Below are 17,751 nucleotides of genomic sequence, written 5' to 3' on the forward strand. Positions count from 1 at the left end.
AGCTCTCATAGGAATAGCGCCCCGTTGTTGGTGTCAATGGTAGAAATAGCGGCCCGTTGTTGGTGTCAATGGTAGGAATAGCGCCCCGTTGTTGGTGTCAATGGTAGGAATAGTGCCCCGTTGTTGGTGTCAATGGTAGAAATAGCGTCCCGTTGTTGGTGACAATGATAGGAATAGTGCCCCGTTGTTGGTGTCAATGGTAGGAATAGTGCCCTGTTGTTGGTGTCAATGGTAGGAATAGCTCCCCGTTGTTGGTGACAATGATAGGAATAGTGCCCCGTTGTTGGTGTCAATGGTAGGAATAGCTCCCCGTTGTTGGTGACAATGATAGGAATAGTGCCCCGTTGTTGGTGTCAATGGTAGGAATAGCTCCCCGTTGTTGGTGACAATGATAGGAATAGTGCCCCGTTGTTGGTGTCAATGGTAGGAATAGCTCCCCGTTGTTGGTTGTCAATGATAGGAATAGTGCCCCGTTGTTGGTGTCAATGGTAGGAATAGTGCCCCGTTGTTGGTTGTCAATGATAGGAATAGTGCCCCGTTGTTGGTGTCAATGGTAGGAATAGCTCCCCGTTGTTGGTGACAATGATAGGAATAGTGCCCCGTTGTTGGTGTCAATGGTAGGAATAGTGTCTCGTTGTTGGTTGTCAATGATAGGAATAGTGCCCCGTTGTTGGTGTCAATGGTAGGAATAGTGCCCCGTTGTTGGTGACAATGATAGGAATAGTGCCCCGTTGTTGGTGTCAATGGTAGGAATAGCTCCCCATTGTTGGTGACAATGATAGGAATAGTGCCCCGTTGTTGGTGTCAATGGTAGAAATAGCGCCCCGTTGTTGATGTCAATGGTAGGAATAGTGCCCTGTTGTTGGTGTCAATGGTAGGAATAGTGCCCCGTTGTTTGTGCCAATGGTAGGAATAGCGCCCCGTTGTTGGTGTCAATGGTAGGAATAGCACCCCTTTGTTGGTGTCAATGGTAGGAATAGCACCCCGTTGTTGGTGTCAATGGTAGGAATAGCGGCCCGTTGTTGGTGTCAATGGTAGGAATAGCGCCCCGTTGTTGGTGTCAATGGTAGGAATAGCGCCCCGTTGTTGGTGTCAATGGGAGGAATAGTGCCCCGTTGTTGGGGCCAGTGACAGGAATAGTACCTTTTATTGGTATAAGGAACAGTACCCCTAGGGCCAGATAAAAACATGCAAAGGGCCACACCCAGGCTCGTCTCTGATATCTTCCCCCCATCCCTCTCAGCAGTTGGCAGCAGAGAGGAGGACACAGCTTCTACTACAGATCCTGCACCTCTCTGTGCAGATGCAGCACCCCCTCGCCTCCGCCTTCACTGGTCTCAGCATGCGGCAGGTTCCGGCAGCTGACTCCAACCCTCCTCTGGTCCTCCTCCAGACCCTGCACAGACTTTCTGCTTCCCAGCAGCAGCACAAGGTAAGGGGGTGCACTGCGATGGAAGGGAGGTTGGGGACACTTGACTTTTGATGGTGGGGGGGGGGGGGCTACAGATAGAATGGGCCCTTTAAGGGCGACCATGATGCTAATGCGGCCCACAACAAAATTGAGTTTGACACCCCCTTATGTAGCTGATCACTCCATTAAAACTTCCGGGCTGATTTAACCACTTAAGGACTGAGCCTCTTTTTGAGATTTGTTGTTTACAAGTTAAAACAAGTTTTTTTTGCTAGAAAATTACTTAGAACCCCCAAACATACATTTTTTTTTCTAACACCCTAGACAATAAAATGGCGGTCGTTGCAATACTTTCTGTCACACCGTATTTGCGCAGCGGTCTTACAAGCGCACTTTGTTTTGGAAATTTTTTTTTTTTTTTATTAAAAAAATAAGACAACAGTAAAGTTAGCCCATTTTTTTTTTTATATTGTGAAAGATAATGTTAGGGTATGGGCGGAAGTGATGTTTTGACGTCACTTCCGCCCTGTTAAGGTATGGAGATGGGTGCGGGCCATCTTCCCCTCCCTCATCTCCATGTCACACAAGGGACAACATCCGATCGCCTCTGCCGCTGCCGACGGCTCTGGTAAGCAGCGGAGGGGCACTGGAGCTCCTGCCGCTGATAAAAGTGATTTTGCGGCGAATCTGCCGCAGAGACCACTTTTATCTTGAAGCGGACCGCCCGCTGTAGAAGAGGATACTGGGGGTTATGGTAGCTAGCTGCTGCCATAACAACGATATCTCTCTTCAAAGTACCACCGTATAATGACGGTGGGCGGTCCGGAAGTGGTTAAGACCCCTTTCACACTGGGGCGTTTTACAGGCGTTTTTCAGGCGCTTTAGCGTTAAAAAAAGTGCATGTAAAGTGCTTGAAAGAAGCCTCATCTGCAATCCCAATGTGAAATCCCGAGTGCTTTAAGAGCCCTTTCACAATGTCAGCGCCCGAAAAACGCTCATAAAGCGCCGCTTAAACTAGCAGCGCTTTACCAGCGTTTTTCAAGCGTTATTGGGGCGCTTTTAACCCCCGCTAGTGGCCAAATAAAGGGTTAAAATCGCCCACAAAGCGCCGCTGCCAAAAGCGCTTTGCAGGCGCTTTTCAGGCGTTTTGCAGGCGCTTCCCATTGATTTCAATGGGAAGGGGTGCTTTAGGAGAGGTGTATTCACCGCTCCAAAAGCGCTGCAAAGAAGCTGCTTGCAGGACTTTTTTTGACGCCCTGCCAGCGCACCGCCTCAGTGTGAAAGCACTCGGGCTTTTACATTGGGATTGCAGTTGCGGATTCTTTCAGGTGCTTTTTTTTAAAGCTAAAGCGCCTGAAAAACGCCCCGGTGTGACAGGGATCTCAGTGTGAAAGCACTCGGGCTTTCACATTGGGATTGGAAATGAGGCTTCTTTCAAGCGCTTTACAGGCGCTTTTTTTTTAACGCTAAAGCGCCTGAAAAACGCCCCAGTGTGAAAGGGGTCTTAAAAACCATCGAATGGTCAACTGATCATTCACCACACATTCACTCGGCTGTTAGCTGCAGTTGTAAAAGACCACCTGATAATTGGCCAGATGAAACCAATCCTTAACGCTAGGGTCACAGCTTAGCATTTTTTGCCCACATTTGCGGAGGCACGACAGCCCATTTCAATGAATGGGCTGCCATGCCTGCATTTGCGCAAAAAAAAAGTCCATTCACCTTTTCAAAAACCCAGCTGCAGGCAAATCGCATGGTCTATTTGCACGGTCTTTCAGTAGCCACTGAAAGTAGGGAGGAGAAGATCCCTTGGTGCTGCACATCCACGGAGTCCTATAGTAGTGATAACCTCAGCCTGGGCTCCCGCCAGGCCGCATCCCCAGCGCATTTCGCTAAAGCTTCCTGTAGTAGAGTGACCCCACTTGGATGGAGCACAGAGACACCTTTGGACAGCAGAATTCTCAGTCTGGAGGGAGGGGAGTGCTAGATGTACTAGCAGATTTAGATACACTAACAAATTGAGCCTAAATTCCAGCTCATGCTTTCTAAGCTTTTGCGACAACATTTTTTATTTTTTTTTTTTCCTTTTGAGATTCTCAAAATGTGAATGAAAAGCTGCAGCAAGTCAGATAGATCCAGTCTCATTTCCGGGCTGGAGAACAATCCTCAGCCATGTAAGCAAAGGAGCTAGGGATAGTTAAAAAAAAAAAAGTAATTCATACCAGGCCCTTTAGGTTTAGTATGAGTTTTAACCACTTACAGACCGGACCATTTTGCTGGCTTAAGACCAGACCACTTTTTGCGATTTGGCACTGCGTCGCTTTAACTGACAATTGCGCGGTCGTGCGACGTGGCTCCCAAACAAAACTGACGTCCTTTTTACCCCACAAATAGAGCTTTCTTTTGGTGGTATTTGATCACCCCTGCCGTTTTTATTTTTTGCGCTATAAACAAAAAAAAGAGACAATTTTGAAAAAAAAAAACACTTTTTTTTTACTTTTTGCTATAATAAATATCCCCCAAAAATGTATAAAATTTATTTTTTTCCTCAGTTTAGGCCGATACGTATTCTTCTACATATTTTTGGTAAAAAAATCGCAATAAGCGATTATTGATTGGTTTGCGTAAAAGTTATAGCGTTTACAAAATAGGGGATAGTTTTATGGCATTTTTAGTAATACATTTTTTTTTTTTACTAGTAATGGCGGCGATCAGCGATTTTTATTGTGACTGCGACATTATGGCGGACACATCGGACATTTTTGACACATTTTTGGGACCATTTACATTTATACAGCAATCAGTGCTATACAAATGCAGTGATTCTTGTGTAAATGACACTGGCAGTGAAGGGGTTAACACTAGGTGGTAGTGTAGGGGTTAAGTGTGTCCTAGGGGTGTGTTGCTAACTGTGGGCGGGCGTGGCTGTGTAGTACACATCACTGCTCTCTGCTCCAATCACAGGGAGCAGAGATCAGTGTCACTGTTGCTAGCCAGAACGGGGAAATGCTTGTTTACTTTAGCAAGTCCCCGTTCTTCCTCTCCATGAGACGATTGCGGGTATCCCCACTGCGATCGAGCCCGCGGCACCAGTGACCGGACTCACGGAGGTTCCGACCGACACACGCGAGCGATGGCACGGCGCCAAATTTAAAGGGACGTACCTTACGCCCATTTGCCTGTCCCTGCCATTCTGCCGACATATATGTGTGTGCGCCGGTCGGGAAGTGGTTAAAGGGGACCCCATGTGAAAAAAAAAAATCATGAACTAGCTTGCACCCACCCTTCTTCCCAAACTATTCCAGGTAACATGCCCCCAATTTGGTAAGGCTAAATTAAGACACTAGTCCATCCAGTTCAATCTGTGTGTGTGTATCTAATACCGCGCACACACGACCGGACTTTTTGACAGCAAAGGTCCAACGGAACGAGTCCGTTGGACAATTCGATCGTGTGTGGGCTCCATCGGACCTTTGCTTGCCAAAAATCCGGCGGACTTTAGAAATAGAACATGTTTTAAATTTTTCCACCGGAACTCTGCCAGACCAAGAAATCCGTTCGGCTGTATGCTAGTCCGACGGACAAAAACCAACGCTAGGGCAGCTATTGGCTACTGGCTATGAACTTCTTTATTCTAGTCCGGTTGTATGTCATCACGTTCGAATCCGTCGGACTTTGGTGTGATTGTGTGTGGCCAAGTCCGTTCATTCGGAAAGTCCGTCGGAACTCTGCCGAAAGTCCGCCGGTCGTGTGTACGCGGCATAAGAATTTTTTGAAATTAGTGGCAGCACCCACTGAAACCACCGATTGTGTAAGGAAGTTCCACATCCTCATTGCTCTAACAGTAAAAAAAAACCCTTACTCAGTTTAAGGTTCAACCCAACTTCATTGAGTGGCCACGTGTCTTCTTGAGTGACCTAAGACTGAATAGTTTCCTCCCTATGCTGCAGTCACCATTAAGATATTTGTGTATGGCTATCATATCCCCCCTTGACCGTCTCTTCTCCAGGGAGAATACGTTTAATGCTTGTAGTCGTTCCTCATATCTGAGGTCCTCCAGTTCGCTTGTTAGCTTGGTTGCCCTTCTCTGGACTCTCTGCAGTTCCAGCGCATCCCTTCTGAGGACTGGAAACCAGAACTGGACGGCATACCGAACCAGAGTCTAGTAAAGTGCAACGCCCCGTACACACGATCGAACTTTCTGACAACAAAACCGTGGAATTTTGTTTGAAGGTTGTTGACTCCAACTCGTCTTGCATACACACAGTCACACACATGTTGACCAACAATTACGAACGTGGTGATGTACAAGACGTACGATGAGCCGAGAAAAAGGAAGTTCAATAGCCAGTGCGACTCCTGCTTGACTCCGAGCATGCGTGAACTTTTGTGCGTCGGACTAGTGTACGCACAATCAGAAATTCCGACAATAAAGATTATTGGCGGAAAATTTGAGAACCTGCTAGCCAACATTTGTTGGCGGAAAGTCCACCAACAAATGTTTCAATGGAGCATACACATGGTTGGAGCTAACAAGCTCACATCCAACATTTGTTGTTGGAAAATCCGATCGTATGTACGGGGCATTAGAATGATAGTTTTATCCCTTAAGTAAATACCCTTTTTAATGCATGCTAATATTCGACTGGCTTTGCTTGCTGCAGCTTGGCATTGCATGCTGTTGCTGAGGCTGTGATCTACAAGGACCCCCAGATCTTTCTCCATCTATGATTCCCCCAAATGTTCTCCCCCTAGTGTGTAGCGTGCATTCATATTACTTTACACTTGAACCTCATTTGCCCTGTGTTTGCCCATCCCTCTATTTCATCGAGGTCTTCCTGTAGAGTTGCTATATCCTGTTGTAAAGTTATTACCCTATAGCAGTGATGGTGAACCTTGGCACCCCAGATGTTTTGGAACTACATTTCCCATGATGCTCATGCACTCTACAGTGTAGTTGAGCATCATGGGAAATGTAGTTCCAAAACATCTGGGGTGCCAAGGTTCACCATCACTGCCCTATAGCCTTGTATCAAAAGCAAACATTGTGAGATTGAATTATTTATTCTAACCTCTATATCATTTATGAACAGGTTAAATGGGATTGGTCCCAGGACAGAGCCCTGGGGTGCCCCACTTAAAACTGCAGACCATTCAGTGGGGTACTTTGACCTCAACTGCATAGGGACGAGGTTCTTTGCAATGGTGTTCCCCCCCTGGCAAGGTAACCCCCATTTTGAGGGCATGTGGCTTGGTATAGTTTACGTTGATTGACAGTACCTTGCCAATTATCCTAGAAAATTTCACCTTTTTTAAAATTTGACTTGACTTGTTTGGTTTTGGCACTCAACTGTGCTCAAGTACGTTCAACTCATCATTTTTGATGAGGGAGAAAGAAGGAAATAGAGAAGACAAAAAAAAAGCAAATATGTCCCCATTGAAAGGTCACTAGACCTCAGGACTTTTTAGGTGTTTGATTGTGTGTTTAGCATACAATCAAACACCTAAAAAGTCCCGAGGTCTAGTGACCTCTAAGCCCTTGTACACACGGTCGGAGATTCCGACGGAATGTGTCCGATCGGACTGTTTTGTCGGATATTCCGACTGTGTGTAGTTTGCATCGGACTGTTTCCGTCGGAATATCCGTCGGACCAAATTTTCCAACTTGCCGGAAATATTTTCCGACAAAATGCTCCGATCGGACATACTCCGATCACGTGTAGAGAATTCCGATCGGACAAAGTGCCACGCATGCTCAGATTAAATTCCTACATCAAAGCTATTGGCTACTAGCCTGAACGTAGTCCCGTCGTAACGAAATTACGTCATCACATTCTGAACGATCGGATTTTCCGACAACTTCGTCCGACCGTTTGTATACAACAGTTTCGGACAAAATCTGGTTTTAGATTCGGATTTGGTTGTCAGAATCTCCAACCGTGTGTACAAGGGCTTAGTCCCCTTTTGGTTTCAATTGTCTAATTGGGATGTGGTGTTTTTTATTTTTGGCTTTCCCTCTTTTTCTTGCTTTTTGTATATATGTCCCCATTGAAAGGTTTCCCTTTATTCTTCTTCTGCGGACAGCTGTCAAATTTTTATTTCCCCTCAATTTTTGATAATGGTTGCCAGAACGAATAGAGATTGAATCTCCTAAGCAGGGACACAGCCATAAAAACTTCACAGGGGTTCTAACCTTGGTGAGGAGCTCCCTGACTAAACACCAGGGTGCTACATCCTCCCCTTGTCCAAGAGACCACGTTTCGGAATTTTTAGAAAAAATTGTTTGAGCTCCCAAGCCTGAGAGCCTTTCCATACTAGGTTGTGTGTAGCTCTTTTTGCACCCTAAAAACCTCAAATACTTGAATAGTATTTTTTCTTTTTGTTTTTGTTACAGGATATCCTGCACTTATCCAGTCTCAGCCGCAATGGGAAAGCGGCTCCACCTTCTCCAAACCAACCGCTATGGTGCCGCCAGGACTGGAGTGTCTTGTAGAGGTTGGTAATACAGCAACCTATATGATAGCGGTAGAGGGGCGGCTGGGATTTTTTTTCTCAGGATCTATTGATAAATTGAACTCTGACAAACAGTATACAGTATATATGATGGAGTCTGTGACTTGTATTAACACAGCAGATGAGATTTCTCTAAGTCCTCCCTGTAACATAGATTTATATTCAAACCGCACAGGCTATAGCCTATTTACATTTGTTTTTTCCCCATTAACACGTAATGAATGTACATGCACTTTCACTGAGCAAATGGCTAATTCTTCATAAATCAACCCTTTAATTAATTTAAACAAGCTTCAGAGAAACACAAATCCATATCCAGACAAAAAGGTTAAAAAAAAAACCGAATAATGGGGGGAGGCGCATGCTCGAGGCCACTGTTGACAGACGTGCCTTCAGTAAGCTCTGCTCCTCATTGAACCAATCTTAAAAGCAGGCCAGATAAAATAATATTGTCTATTGGGCTCATTATCACCTGCTGCTGCTGCTATTTACAACCCAAATATGGCACCTCCCAGGCATGAGAAGCAAGCTATTAATCTGCTCTATAAAAAAGGCTCTGGTCCAAGCTGCAGCCAAGATGGCACCTGCTGAATTTGACCTCCCTCATGGCTATCTGTAACTCTACTTCACAGAGAAGATGAAGAGGACAGACATGCAAGCTCACCTTCACCTCAAAGGGACATATCAGCCTACAAGGACCTGTTGTCTCAAAGAGATAAAATGGTGCATAAGGCTCTCCAGACAATGACATTGTCTAAACAGATGAGAGTGCTTCTCCAAAAAGATCCATGAGATCAGTCAAAGAAAGTCTTACCTGCAGACAAAAATGAATGACCCCTCAGTCGTGTTAAACAACCATGACAAAGAATTAGAACGCCTATAAGAAGAAAATACTGCTGCCCAATACAAATTAGAGGACCTTGAAAACAGGTCACGCAGGTCTAACCTATGCTTTTGTGGCATGCCAGAGAACATCATGGATCTCCAGTCCACAGTTGCAGCACATATCGAGAAACTGACTCCTACCATCCCCATTAAAAACCTGGTGTATTTGTCCAAAGTGGGAACATGATTAATGTGATATGTTCTGGTGCTGCCTGAATTAATTTTGCCATTGGAAATAAGTTATGGATACTATATCCACAGTATGTGTGCCTACTGTCCTGGTAGATCCTGTAATCTGCTTACTGAGTGCGATAGATGAGGAATCGTATCCTCCTCCGACTCATATCATATGACCAAGAAACCCACATCTGCCTGAAGTTTCTCGATTCTCCTCTGTGCCCTTCAGTGAGAATATGGTTCCGGTACTTGCTTCAGTTACTCACCGTGGTCCCTGGTAAAGATGATTGGTCCCTTCATGGCGACCGCTTCCCTTCCACCTCCGACCACTGACAGATTCTCCGGCCGGCAGAACCATCATTTTGGTTGGACTGCAATCTGCAGTCCCAACCCTGTGCTACCCTCTTACTTCTGGATAGGCCCTCACACAGCCTGGCAGCCAGATGCCCCCGGGATAGGCCCAATCTCTGGCCTAGCAGCCTGGGGCAGATGACACACGTCCAACCAGATGGCAGTCCGGATGGCACAGAACACAGATCACCTGACCTCACCCGAATATATAGGCTCTCCCACATTACCATAATCGGACCTTGGGTTGCCCTTCTCGTTTCTAGTACTACGTCTCGGAATTTGCAGAAAAAATAATTTGAGCTCCCAAGCCAGAGACAACGTGGTATTTAAAATCTCGCTTGTCTGCCCTACAGAGGATAACACTGTCTAGATTGATTTTGCGGCCATAGCCCCAGGTATTCTGCACTGAAGGTTTCTCCTGGACAATTTAGGAGATCATTTTAGAAAGTCCACCTTGAGGGGTACTTGGAGGAATTCCCGGATGGCCTCATCCACCCACTGTATTTCCTTTTCCAAGATCTCCTCTTCTAAATGAGGAGGAAAGTAGGGGCATAAATACCCGTAATTTTCTGCTACCTTCTTAATTATGATATGCTGGAGCTTAGAAAGCCGAGGCAGGGTTTTAGGGTCTCCATACCCAGATAGAACCTGAGCATTTGGGGCACGCTGAACTGGATACCCAGAAACTACCTCTGGCTTACGATCCACTTTGGAGCTTGGTATAGGCGTAATAGGCCGGGCTGTGGAAGCCCATGGATTCTTTGGATCCTCCTCGAAGGAACTGGCAATGCTGATAAGCGGAGTTGCACTGGCTTACAGCATAATCTGCACACTTGCGGTAGTAGTAGCAGGTGTCTCGTCTCCCTGGACATTGCTTATTAACTCCTCGTCACTCTCTCCCCACTTCCCGGAGTAAGACAGGGTGTCCGAAAAAGATTTCCGATAAATTATCACACAAATCATCTGAATTTGAGATAGTCTAACACTCTAATTTCTCTTAGATTTCACATTAAATGGCACTGAAGTGGCAACGAGGGTCAGTTTATGTGGCCATAGTTATACGTACAGAAAGACTGATTTAGAGTTTCAGCTAGGAATCATTTCTGAAATTTCATGTTGAGAATACTTGTGACAGGTTGTGGTGTGACACAGAACTCACTCAAAAACTCCCCCTCCCCCCTCCCTCTGAGACATCAGCTTTGCTTCTTGAGCTTTGGTATGTTAGCTGATTAACAAGATAAGATAAGGTAACTGCAAAAGGTACCTGCAAACTTTTGCAAGAGTGCAAAGTATAAGCTTTGCTAAATTGCTTTTCAAGAGTAGAGTAGGTTGGCTGTTTTAAAAGGTTAAATGTTTGTATAACAGAAATGTTTGCTTGTGACGTAATATACTGAAATTATATGTACACCGTGTAAGCTGTAATTGAAACACTTGGCATGCAGACGAAAGTCGGGTCAGGTGTCCACTTTGGCCAAAGTGGAATAAAAAACTCCCTTAAACGAGTTCTGTGTCCAGAAAAGTACTGTATTTGCTGGCGTATAAGACTACCTTTTACACTTAAAAAAATGCCCAAAAATCAGGGGTCGTCTTATACGCCGGGTATACAGGTATACAATGCTGCCCGATGGATGTCAGCCCCCAAATGTCTGCTAATACTGTATGTGGCTGCAGCTACAAACAGTATACGCCGTTGAGCCAATCCCAGCGAGCGATGTATTCTATTAAGAGAGAGAGAGAGAGACAAGGGCTGACGATGCTACAGCCTCTGCCAATCCAAGCAGGAGTTGTATTCATTAAAATAATACACCGCTCACCATACTTCCCTGGGTAAATCCATTCACTGATCTCCTACTACTATACATCCTGCTATTTGCCTTTGAGGTCTCAGGCACCCAAGAGGGACAGGTAAATCTGGGACATATGACAGGGGGGTTATTAAATGCATTTTGGTGGACAATTCCCATAGAATGTAACCCAAAAGTGCTATAGGTTTGGTTAGTGAAAAATTCTACTTTCCAGTGTTGTGGCATTCAATAGATCTGTTTGTGTTATTATTGTTTGATTTACTTTATGACATAACACAGCATGGCGGATGAGTAGTTGGCATTCTTGCTTTGTATTTTTTAATCGTTCTAATGTTTTTTTAAAATGGTGTTGCCTCAGAAGGGGGGTAGTCTTATACCGCGAGTATTGCCCAAAACCTATGTTTTCACTTGAAAAATAGGGGGTCGTCTTATACGCCCAGTCGTCTTATACGCCAGCAAATACGGTAATTTACAGATATTCCACCTGCTACATCAGCACCTCAATATCAACTCCCTTCACAGGCACTGGCATCACTTCCCCCACAGGCACACCATGCTCACTGCTTGCTGGTTTAATTGCCCCCCTGTACTTTTCTCTCGGGTAACCCAGTCATCAGCGCGAGCAACCTGTTCCGACCTCCGCCCTTCGAATCGGTTGGTGCCCTGGGGTAATTGCTGTGGTAGAGGTAGCAACTTCTGGAACTTGGGTGACAACCGACAGGCTTTGGTCATCACTCCCCCAAAGGTACAGCAATGTTCCTCTCCCAATCCACTTGTGGGATTCTTGGAGGTAGAGTTGGGGAGGCAACCTCAGACAGATGCTCCTTGCAGCGTCCACAGAAGATCCACAGCCTCAACTGCTTGGCCAGGCCAGTACAATTTCCACAGATTACCCCCAGAGACTCGTAACCTGTGGCTGTGTACAAGGACTGACCATTTGGTACATAATGCACCCCGGTATCGATCACGACAGGTTTTTACGCCGCTCGGATCAATGTGGATGCCCGGAGCGTACTTTCTCAAATCCGCCATTTCACTCATGAGCTTTGCCATCTCCTTCAATAACCCACAATTAGACAGACGTGGCGGCACTTCCTTATCCTACTCTGCAGAGCAGAAGTTTTTCCCCCTGCCAATTGGATTGGTGCAAATGTTTCTTGGGAACTGTGGCGCCCGCCTCCTTATTGCTGCGGTGTGCCAAAACTGTAATGGAGTCCATTTTGGGGCCTGTTTTAACCCTTACATCGCTGGCGGTAAGTGCCAAAAGACCAGGCTGATTCTTTCCCATGAGCAATGAGACTTGATGGTTCTTCCCCACACTGATATCACACACAACAACACAGTCCATAAGAGGAGTAAATGTTACTTGCCATCTTCCCATGGAGCCAGGTGAAGTCCCGATGGAGCTGAAGCTGGTTGCTATTGGCGACTGCTGTAAAGACGACACCTGAGCCCCACGTTGGGTGCCAAATGCAGCAAGGTCTTTTACCTCTTTTGCTCTCATGAGAACCTCCAAGGCCAAAGATAGCTGACATCCTTCAATATATGGTGGATTGTGAGGCATAGTGGGTGCAAAGATGGTGAAAGTCATTGGGCGCCAGACACTTCTTGGATGTAAAAGAGGTTTTATATTTTTTGACAGTCCTTTTTATATATTTTGGGGGAAAGAGGATTAGGGCCAGGACACCCTTAGTTGCAAACGCAATTGACAGATTCCGAGACTTCAATAGGAGAACAGCCGTGCAGGGAAAGGCCCCAGCAAGGCGCCACTTCTGCACGTGCAGGATTGCTGTCTCCTATAGTAACAGTCCTTTAACAGTTCCGAATCCTAACTCAAATGTATCATTTCTTTCAGCTCCACTACAACTGCTCCTTGTAGTTCTTCAATACTGAGCTCCTGGTCTCTCACTAGACCCTCTGATTCACTGACTAGGAATGCCTTGAGCTCCTCCGAGGTTTTCACAGTGGTATTCCCTCAAGAGTCACCCGTGCTTCCCTGCTGGGTCCCTAGCCTTGGCACTCCATATACTCCTCAAGCTTCACCCCTGCTAACTAGCTCGGTCCCTGGCTTGACACACAAGGCTGCTCTGCAAGCATCTCCTCCGCTGGTTGGGTCCCTGACTTGATCACCACCTGAAGTTTCCTGATTCTCCACCGTGCCCTTCGGTGAGAATATGGTTCCGGTACTTGCTTCAGTTACTCACTGTGGTCCCTGTTAAAGGCGGTTGGTCCCTTCGTGGCGACATCTTCCCTTCCACCTCCGACCACTGACAGGTTCTCTGGCCGGCAGAACCGTCACTTTTGGTTGGACTACAAGCCGCAGTCCCAACCCTGCGCTGCCCTCTTACTTTTGGATAGGTCATCACACAGCCTTGCAGCTAGATGCCGCTAGGATAGGCCCAATCTCTGGCCTAGCAGCCTGGGGCAGACGACACACGTCCACCCAGATGGCAGTTCGGGTGGCACAGAACACAGAACACCTGACCTCATCCGAATATATAGGCCTCCGACCACTGACATGTTCTCTGGCTGGCAGAACCGTCAATTTTTGGTTAGACTACAAGCCGCAGTCCCAACCCTGCGCTGCCCTCTTATTTCTGGATAGGCCTTCACACAGATGCCTCTGGGATAGGCCCAATCTCCAGCCTAGCAGCCCGGGGCAGAAGACACACATCCACCCAGAAGGCAGTCAATAGATCCCTATCAACTGACCAAGATAACTACTCTTGGAAAGTAAATTTGTGAGGAGCTCCCTGACTAAACTCCAGAGTGCTACATATGGCTGGCTTAATTCTCCATGCCTTAACCAGGTCCTACGTATACAATGAAACCAAACAGTTGACTACAGAAGAGACATTGCCCAACAGCCTTTGTTCCTTTAAATAATTTAGCTTTAATGCTGCTTATAATGTTTACCTCAAGCACTTCTTATGCCGCGTACACACGATCAAACAAGCGGGTGGAAAAGTCCGCCGGACAATCCCCCCGTGTGTAGCCTCCGGCATACTTTTTTGACCCGAAAGTACGGCGGACTTAGAAAGTAGTTTTGCACTCCAATCTTCCCGCCGAACTTGCATTTCTGCGGACAATCCGGCCGTGTGTGTGCCAGTCCGCCATACTTTTGAAATGAACTGACTTTTCCCGCCCGGAGGAAAGTCCGCTCATTTCGAACGGGTCTCCAGGTAGGCGGGGCCCGCGAAGGAGACGTCGCTGGCCCCGCCACCTGGTATGGACTTAAAGGGGAACCCCAACGCCGAAAAAAATCAGCGTGGGGGTCCCCCCAAGGTCCACAACAGACCCTTGTCCGAGCACTCTACCCGGCCGGCCAGGAAAGGGGGGCACGAGCGAGCACCCCCCCTCCTGAGCCGTACCAGGCCGTGTGTCCTCAACATGGGGGGGTGTCTTGGGGAAGGGGGGGCCGCGCGGCCCCCCCACCCCAAAGCACCTTGTCCCCATGTTGATGAGGACAAGGGCCTCTTCCTGACAACCCTGGCCGTTGGTTGTCGGGGGTCTGCGGGCGGGGGGCTTATTGGAATCCGGGAGCCCCCTTTCATAAGGGGACCCCCCAGATACCGGCCCCCCACCCTATGTGAATGAGTATGGGGTACAATGTACCCCTACCCATTCACCTGTAAAATAAAGTACAAAAAAAACCACAACACACAAGATAAAATAGATTATTGCACAGCTCCGGGGGTCTTCCGTCTTCGGGGGTCTTCTCGCCGGACTCCTCCGCTATCTTCTTGTAGCTCTTTTACTAGCGGAGGAGCCCGGCCTTCTTCCTCACTGCCGGCCTCTTCTTCCGACTTCGGGGGTCTTGTCCCCCTCTTCGGTTCTTCTGCCGGGCCACCGCGCCTTCTTCTAGCTCTTTTACAGGCGGTGGCCCGGTCTTCTGTTGTCGTTTGTGCCCCCCTTTCCTGGCCGGCCAGGTAGCGTGCTCGGACAAGGGTCTGATGTGGACCTGGGGGGACCCCCACGCCGATTTTTTTCGGCGTTGGGGTTCCCCTTTAAGTCGCTACCAGGCGGCGGGGCCAGCAAAGTATCCTTCGCGGGCCCTGCCTACCTGGAGACTTAGTACGCCGTATTAGTCCGCTGAAAAAGTGCCGTGTGTGGGCAAGTAGCCCGTTCGGAAAGTCCGACGGACAGTATGGCGGGAAGTCCGCCAGACTAAGTCCGTCAGATAGACGGCTGCGTGTGTACACGGCATAAGTCAACTCTACTATTTGCCAAGCTATAAACATTTACCTTTGTGTTGATACGTTATGGACCATATGAAAATACAAACTTTCATGTTTAAAGCACATGAGCTGCCCGGTCCATATTTTACGTTGACAACCTAATCAAGCCTTTGGATAGCTGATGCACTTTTGAATGTTCAAACTATATGTCCTCTCATGTGGGCAGCTTAAGTCTGCTATATATCCTTCACGGTCAGTTCCAAATCCAAATCGGTGGCAGTGCAGATTCTACCTTTTTGACTAAACTAAATTATACCCTCTTAACAGCATGTTGCACTCTAATGCCATTTTTATATGGAGCCTAATCCTATCGCACCATAATGGCTCATCTTCTTCACACCACACTTTCCCAATACCATCTTCCTCCCTTCCTTCTACCCCCTATCCTTTCCACTTTGTGCAAATAGAGACCAATTTACTTGGTAATGCTAATTTGGTCTTAATAATGTATCTATATTATATACTAAAATTGTTGTGTTTTATGCTCATGAGGGAGTCACGGTGTTGGATCAACAGAGGAGTATTTCTCTGACCCACAGGCCCAAAGCTCTTTGGGCTTTTCGCCAAGCCAACAGAGTCAAATACATGTTCAACTTACAGATACTGAGGGTTTTAATGTCAATCATGTTCTGCACTTCTTATGCACTCTTTTCTCTGTGCTCCGAATCCTATTATGTTTCCCTTTTGTCTTTTCTTACCCAGCTACCCTCATTGGCCACAACATGTTAATCCTAAAATGCCATTATGTCTAACCGTCATTTTATCATCCTTAAAGTTAGGGGTCTAAATGATCCTAATAAACGCATTATAGCATTGCATTGTCCTCAATACACACAGGTATATCAAGCCAAGACACAATGGAGAGGAGTTCTCCTTGCCTTTCATAGATCAGCCCTATTTACCTGCCTGAAGGAAATCAATGACCCTGTAGACTGCGATCTACTATTTATGGGTCATCCCCATTAGATATGTGTGATTTGTTTAGTTAGAAATCTAAATTTGGACAAATTTTTGTTATTTGGAGATTCGGATGTATCCGAATCTCTGAATCACGAGAGTAATACATTTGAAGGAACATGAAATAAATTATAACGAAACGCCAAATTCATTAGTATTCATTCAGATGACATGATGCGATAGTTTGAGCCTTTTGTTAATGTTTGAAGTATCCAAAATAACGGAACAACATAATGAATTATTCAAATTGATTCAAATCCGTTTTTGTTTTTAGGTGCATTAACATTTTTCATTATTATAATAAAACGCACTACGTATGAAATGGAAACATATTGAAATAAATACAGTTAAGTATAAAGCAGTTTTTTTTTGGGGGGGGGGAACAAAACAAACTAAAAAATTCTGAAAAATAAACCATCAATTGCAGCCTCATTGTTTCATCAATTACAGCCACTGTTCCCATAAAATGCAGCCAATGTGGCCCACAAAATGAAACCACTCTGCCCCATAAAATGCAGCCACTGTGTCATCAAATGCAGCCATTATGCCCATCAATTGCAGCCAATATGGCCCATAAAATGAAGCCACTGTGCCCCATAAAAGGCAGCTACTGCCCAATCAAATGCAGCCACTGTGCCTCTTAAAAAGCAGCCGCCGTGCCTCTTAAAAAGCAGCCACTATGCCCATCATATTCAGCGCCTGTGCCCATCATATGCAGCCTCTGCCCATCATATGCAGCCTGTGTGCCCATCATATGCAGCCTGTGTGCCCATCATATGTAGCCTGTGTTCATTTGCTTTGGGTTAGCAAAGCATATTTATTTGCTTTGCTAACCGACCTGGGTGAACCGCAAGTGCAATGCTTTGCGCTCGCAGGTCACCTTTTTTGAAGCCTATTAGAGCTATAATTTAGGCGCCCGGCATCCAAAAAGGGGCCAGTTGCCTGAATAGGGGGTGTCTACAGTGGCCATGGATAGATTGATGCAATTATTATTATTCTTATTATTATACACGATTTATATAGTGCCAACAGTTTACGCAGCGCTTTACAATGTATTGGGGGGGAGGGGGACAACACAATTACAGTACAGTTCAATACAAAAGGTACAGGAGGGCCCGGCTCGTAGAGCTTACATTCTAAAGGGAGGGGGTGGTGGTAGAAAAGGTAATAGCTGCAGAGAATGATTTGTTGGGGGTGGCTCGGGGACAGTTAGGTGGGTGTGGGATAGGCTTCCCTGAATAAGCAAGTTTTCAGGGATCAACTAAAGGTGGACAGGGTAGGGGGCTGATCGGACAGACTGGGGCAGGGAGTTCCAGAGGATGGGAGAGGCTCTGGAGAAGTCTTGAAGGTGAGCATGAGAGGAGGTAACAAAAGAGCTAGAGGGCAGGAGGTCCTGGGAGGGGATGATTTGGGC

The 17,751-nt window shown here is 46.5% G+C and overlaps 1 protein-coding gene across 1 annotated transcript in view; it reads left to right on the plus strand.

Moving 5' to 3' along the window:
* The window catches only part of LOC143962359 (uncharacterized), a 71,093-nt gene that overhangs the window by 19,872 nt on the left and 33,470 nt on the right, over positions 1 to 17,751 (plus strand). The window contains exon 3 of the mRNA XM_077471653.1: positions 7,806 to 7,906. Coding sequence (XP_077327779.1) covers positions 7,806 to 7,906 — 101 coding nt within the window. The remainder of the gene's footprint in view (positions 1 to 7,805; positions 7,907 to 17,751) is intronic.

This window comes from Lithobates pipiens, unplaced genomic scaffold (genome assembly GCF_037356315.1).
Source record: "Lithobates pipiens isolate NorthernLeopardFrog02 unplaced genomic scaffold, aLitPip1_a1.2 Scaffold_8, whole genome shotgun sequence".
In the NCBI taxonomy this organism is placed as follows: Eukaryota; Metazoa; Chordata; class Amphibia; order Anura; family Ranidae; genus Lithobates; species Lithobates pipiens.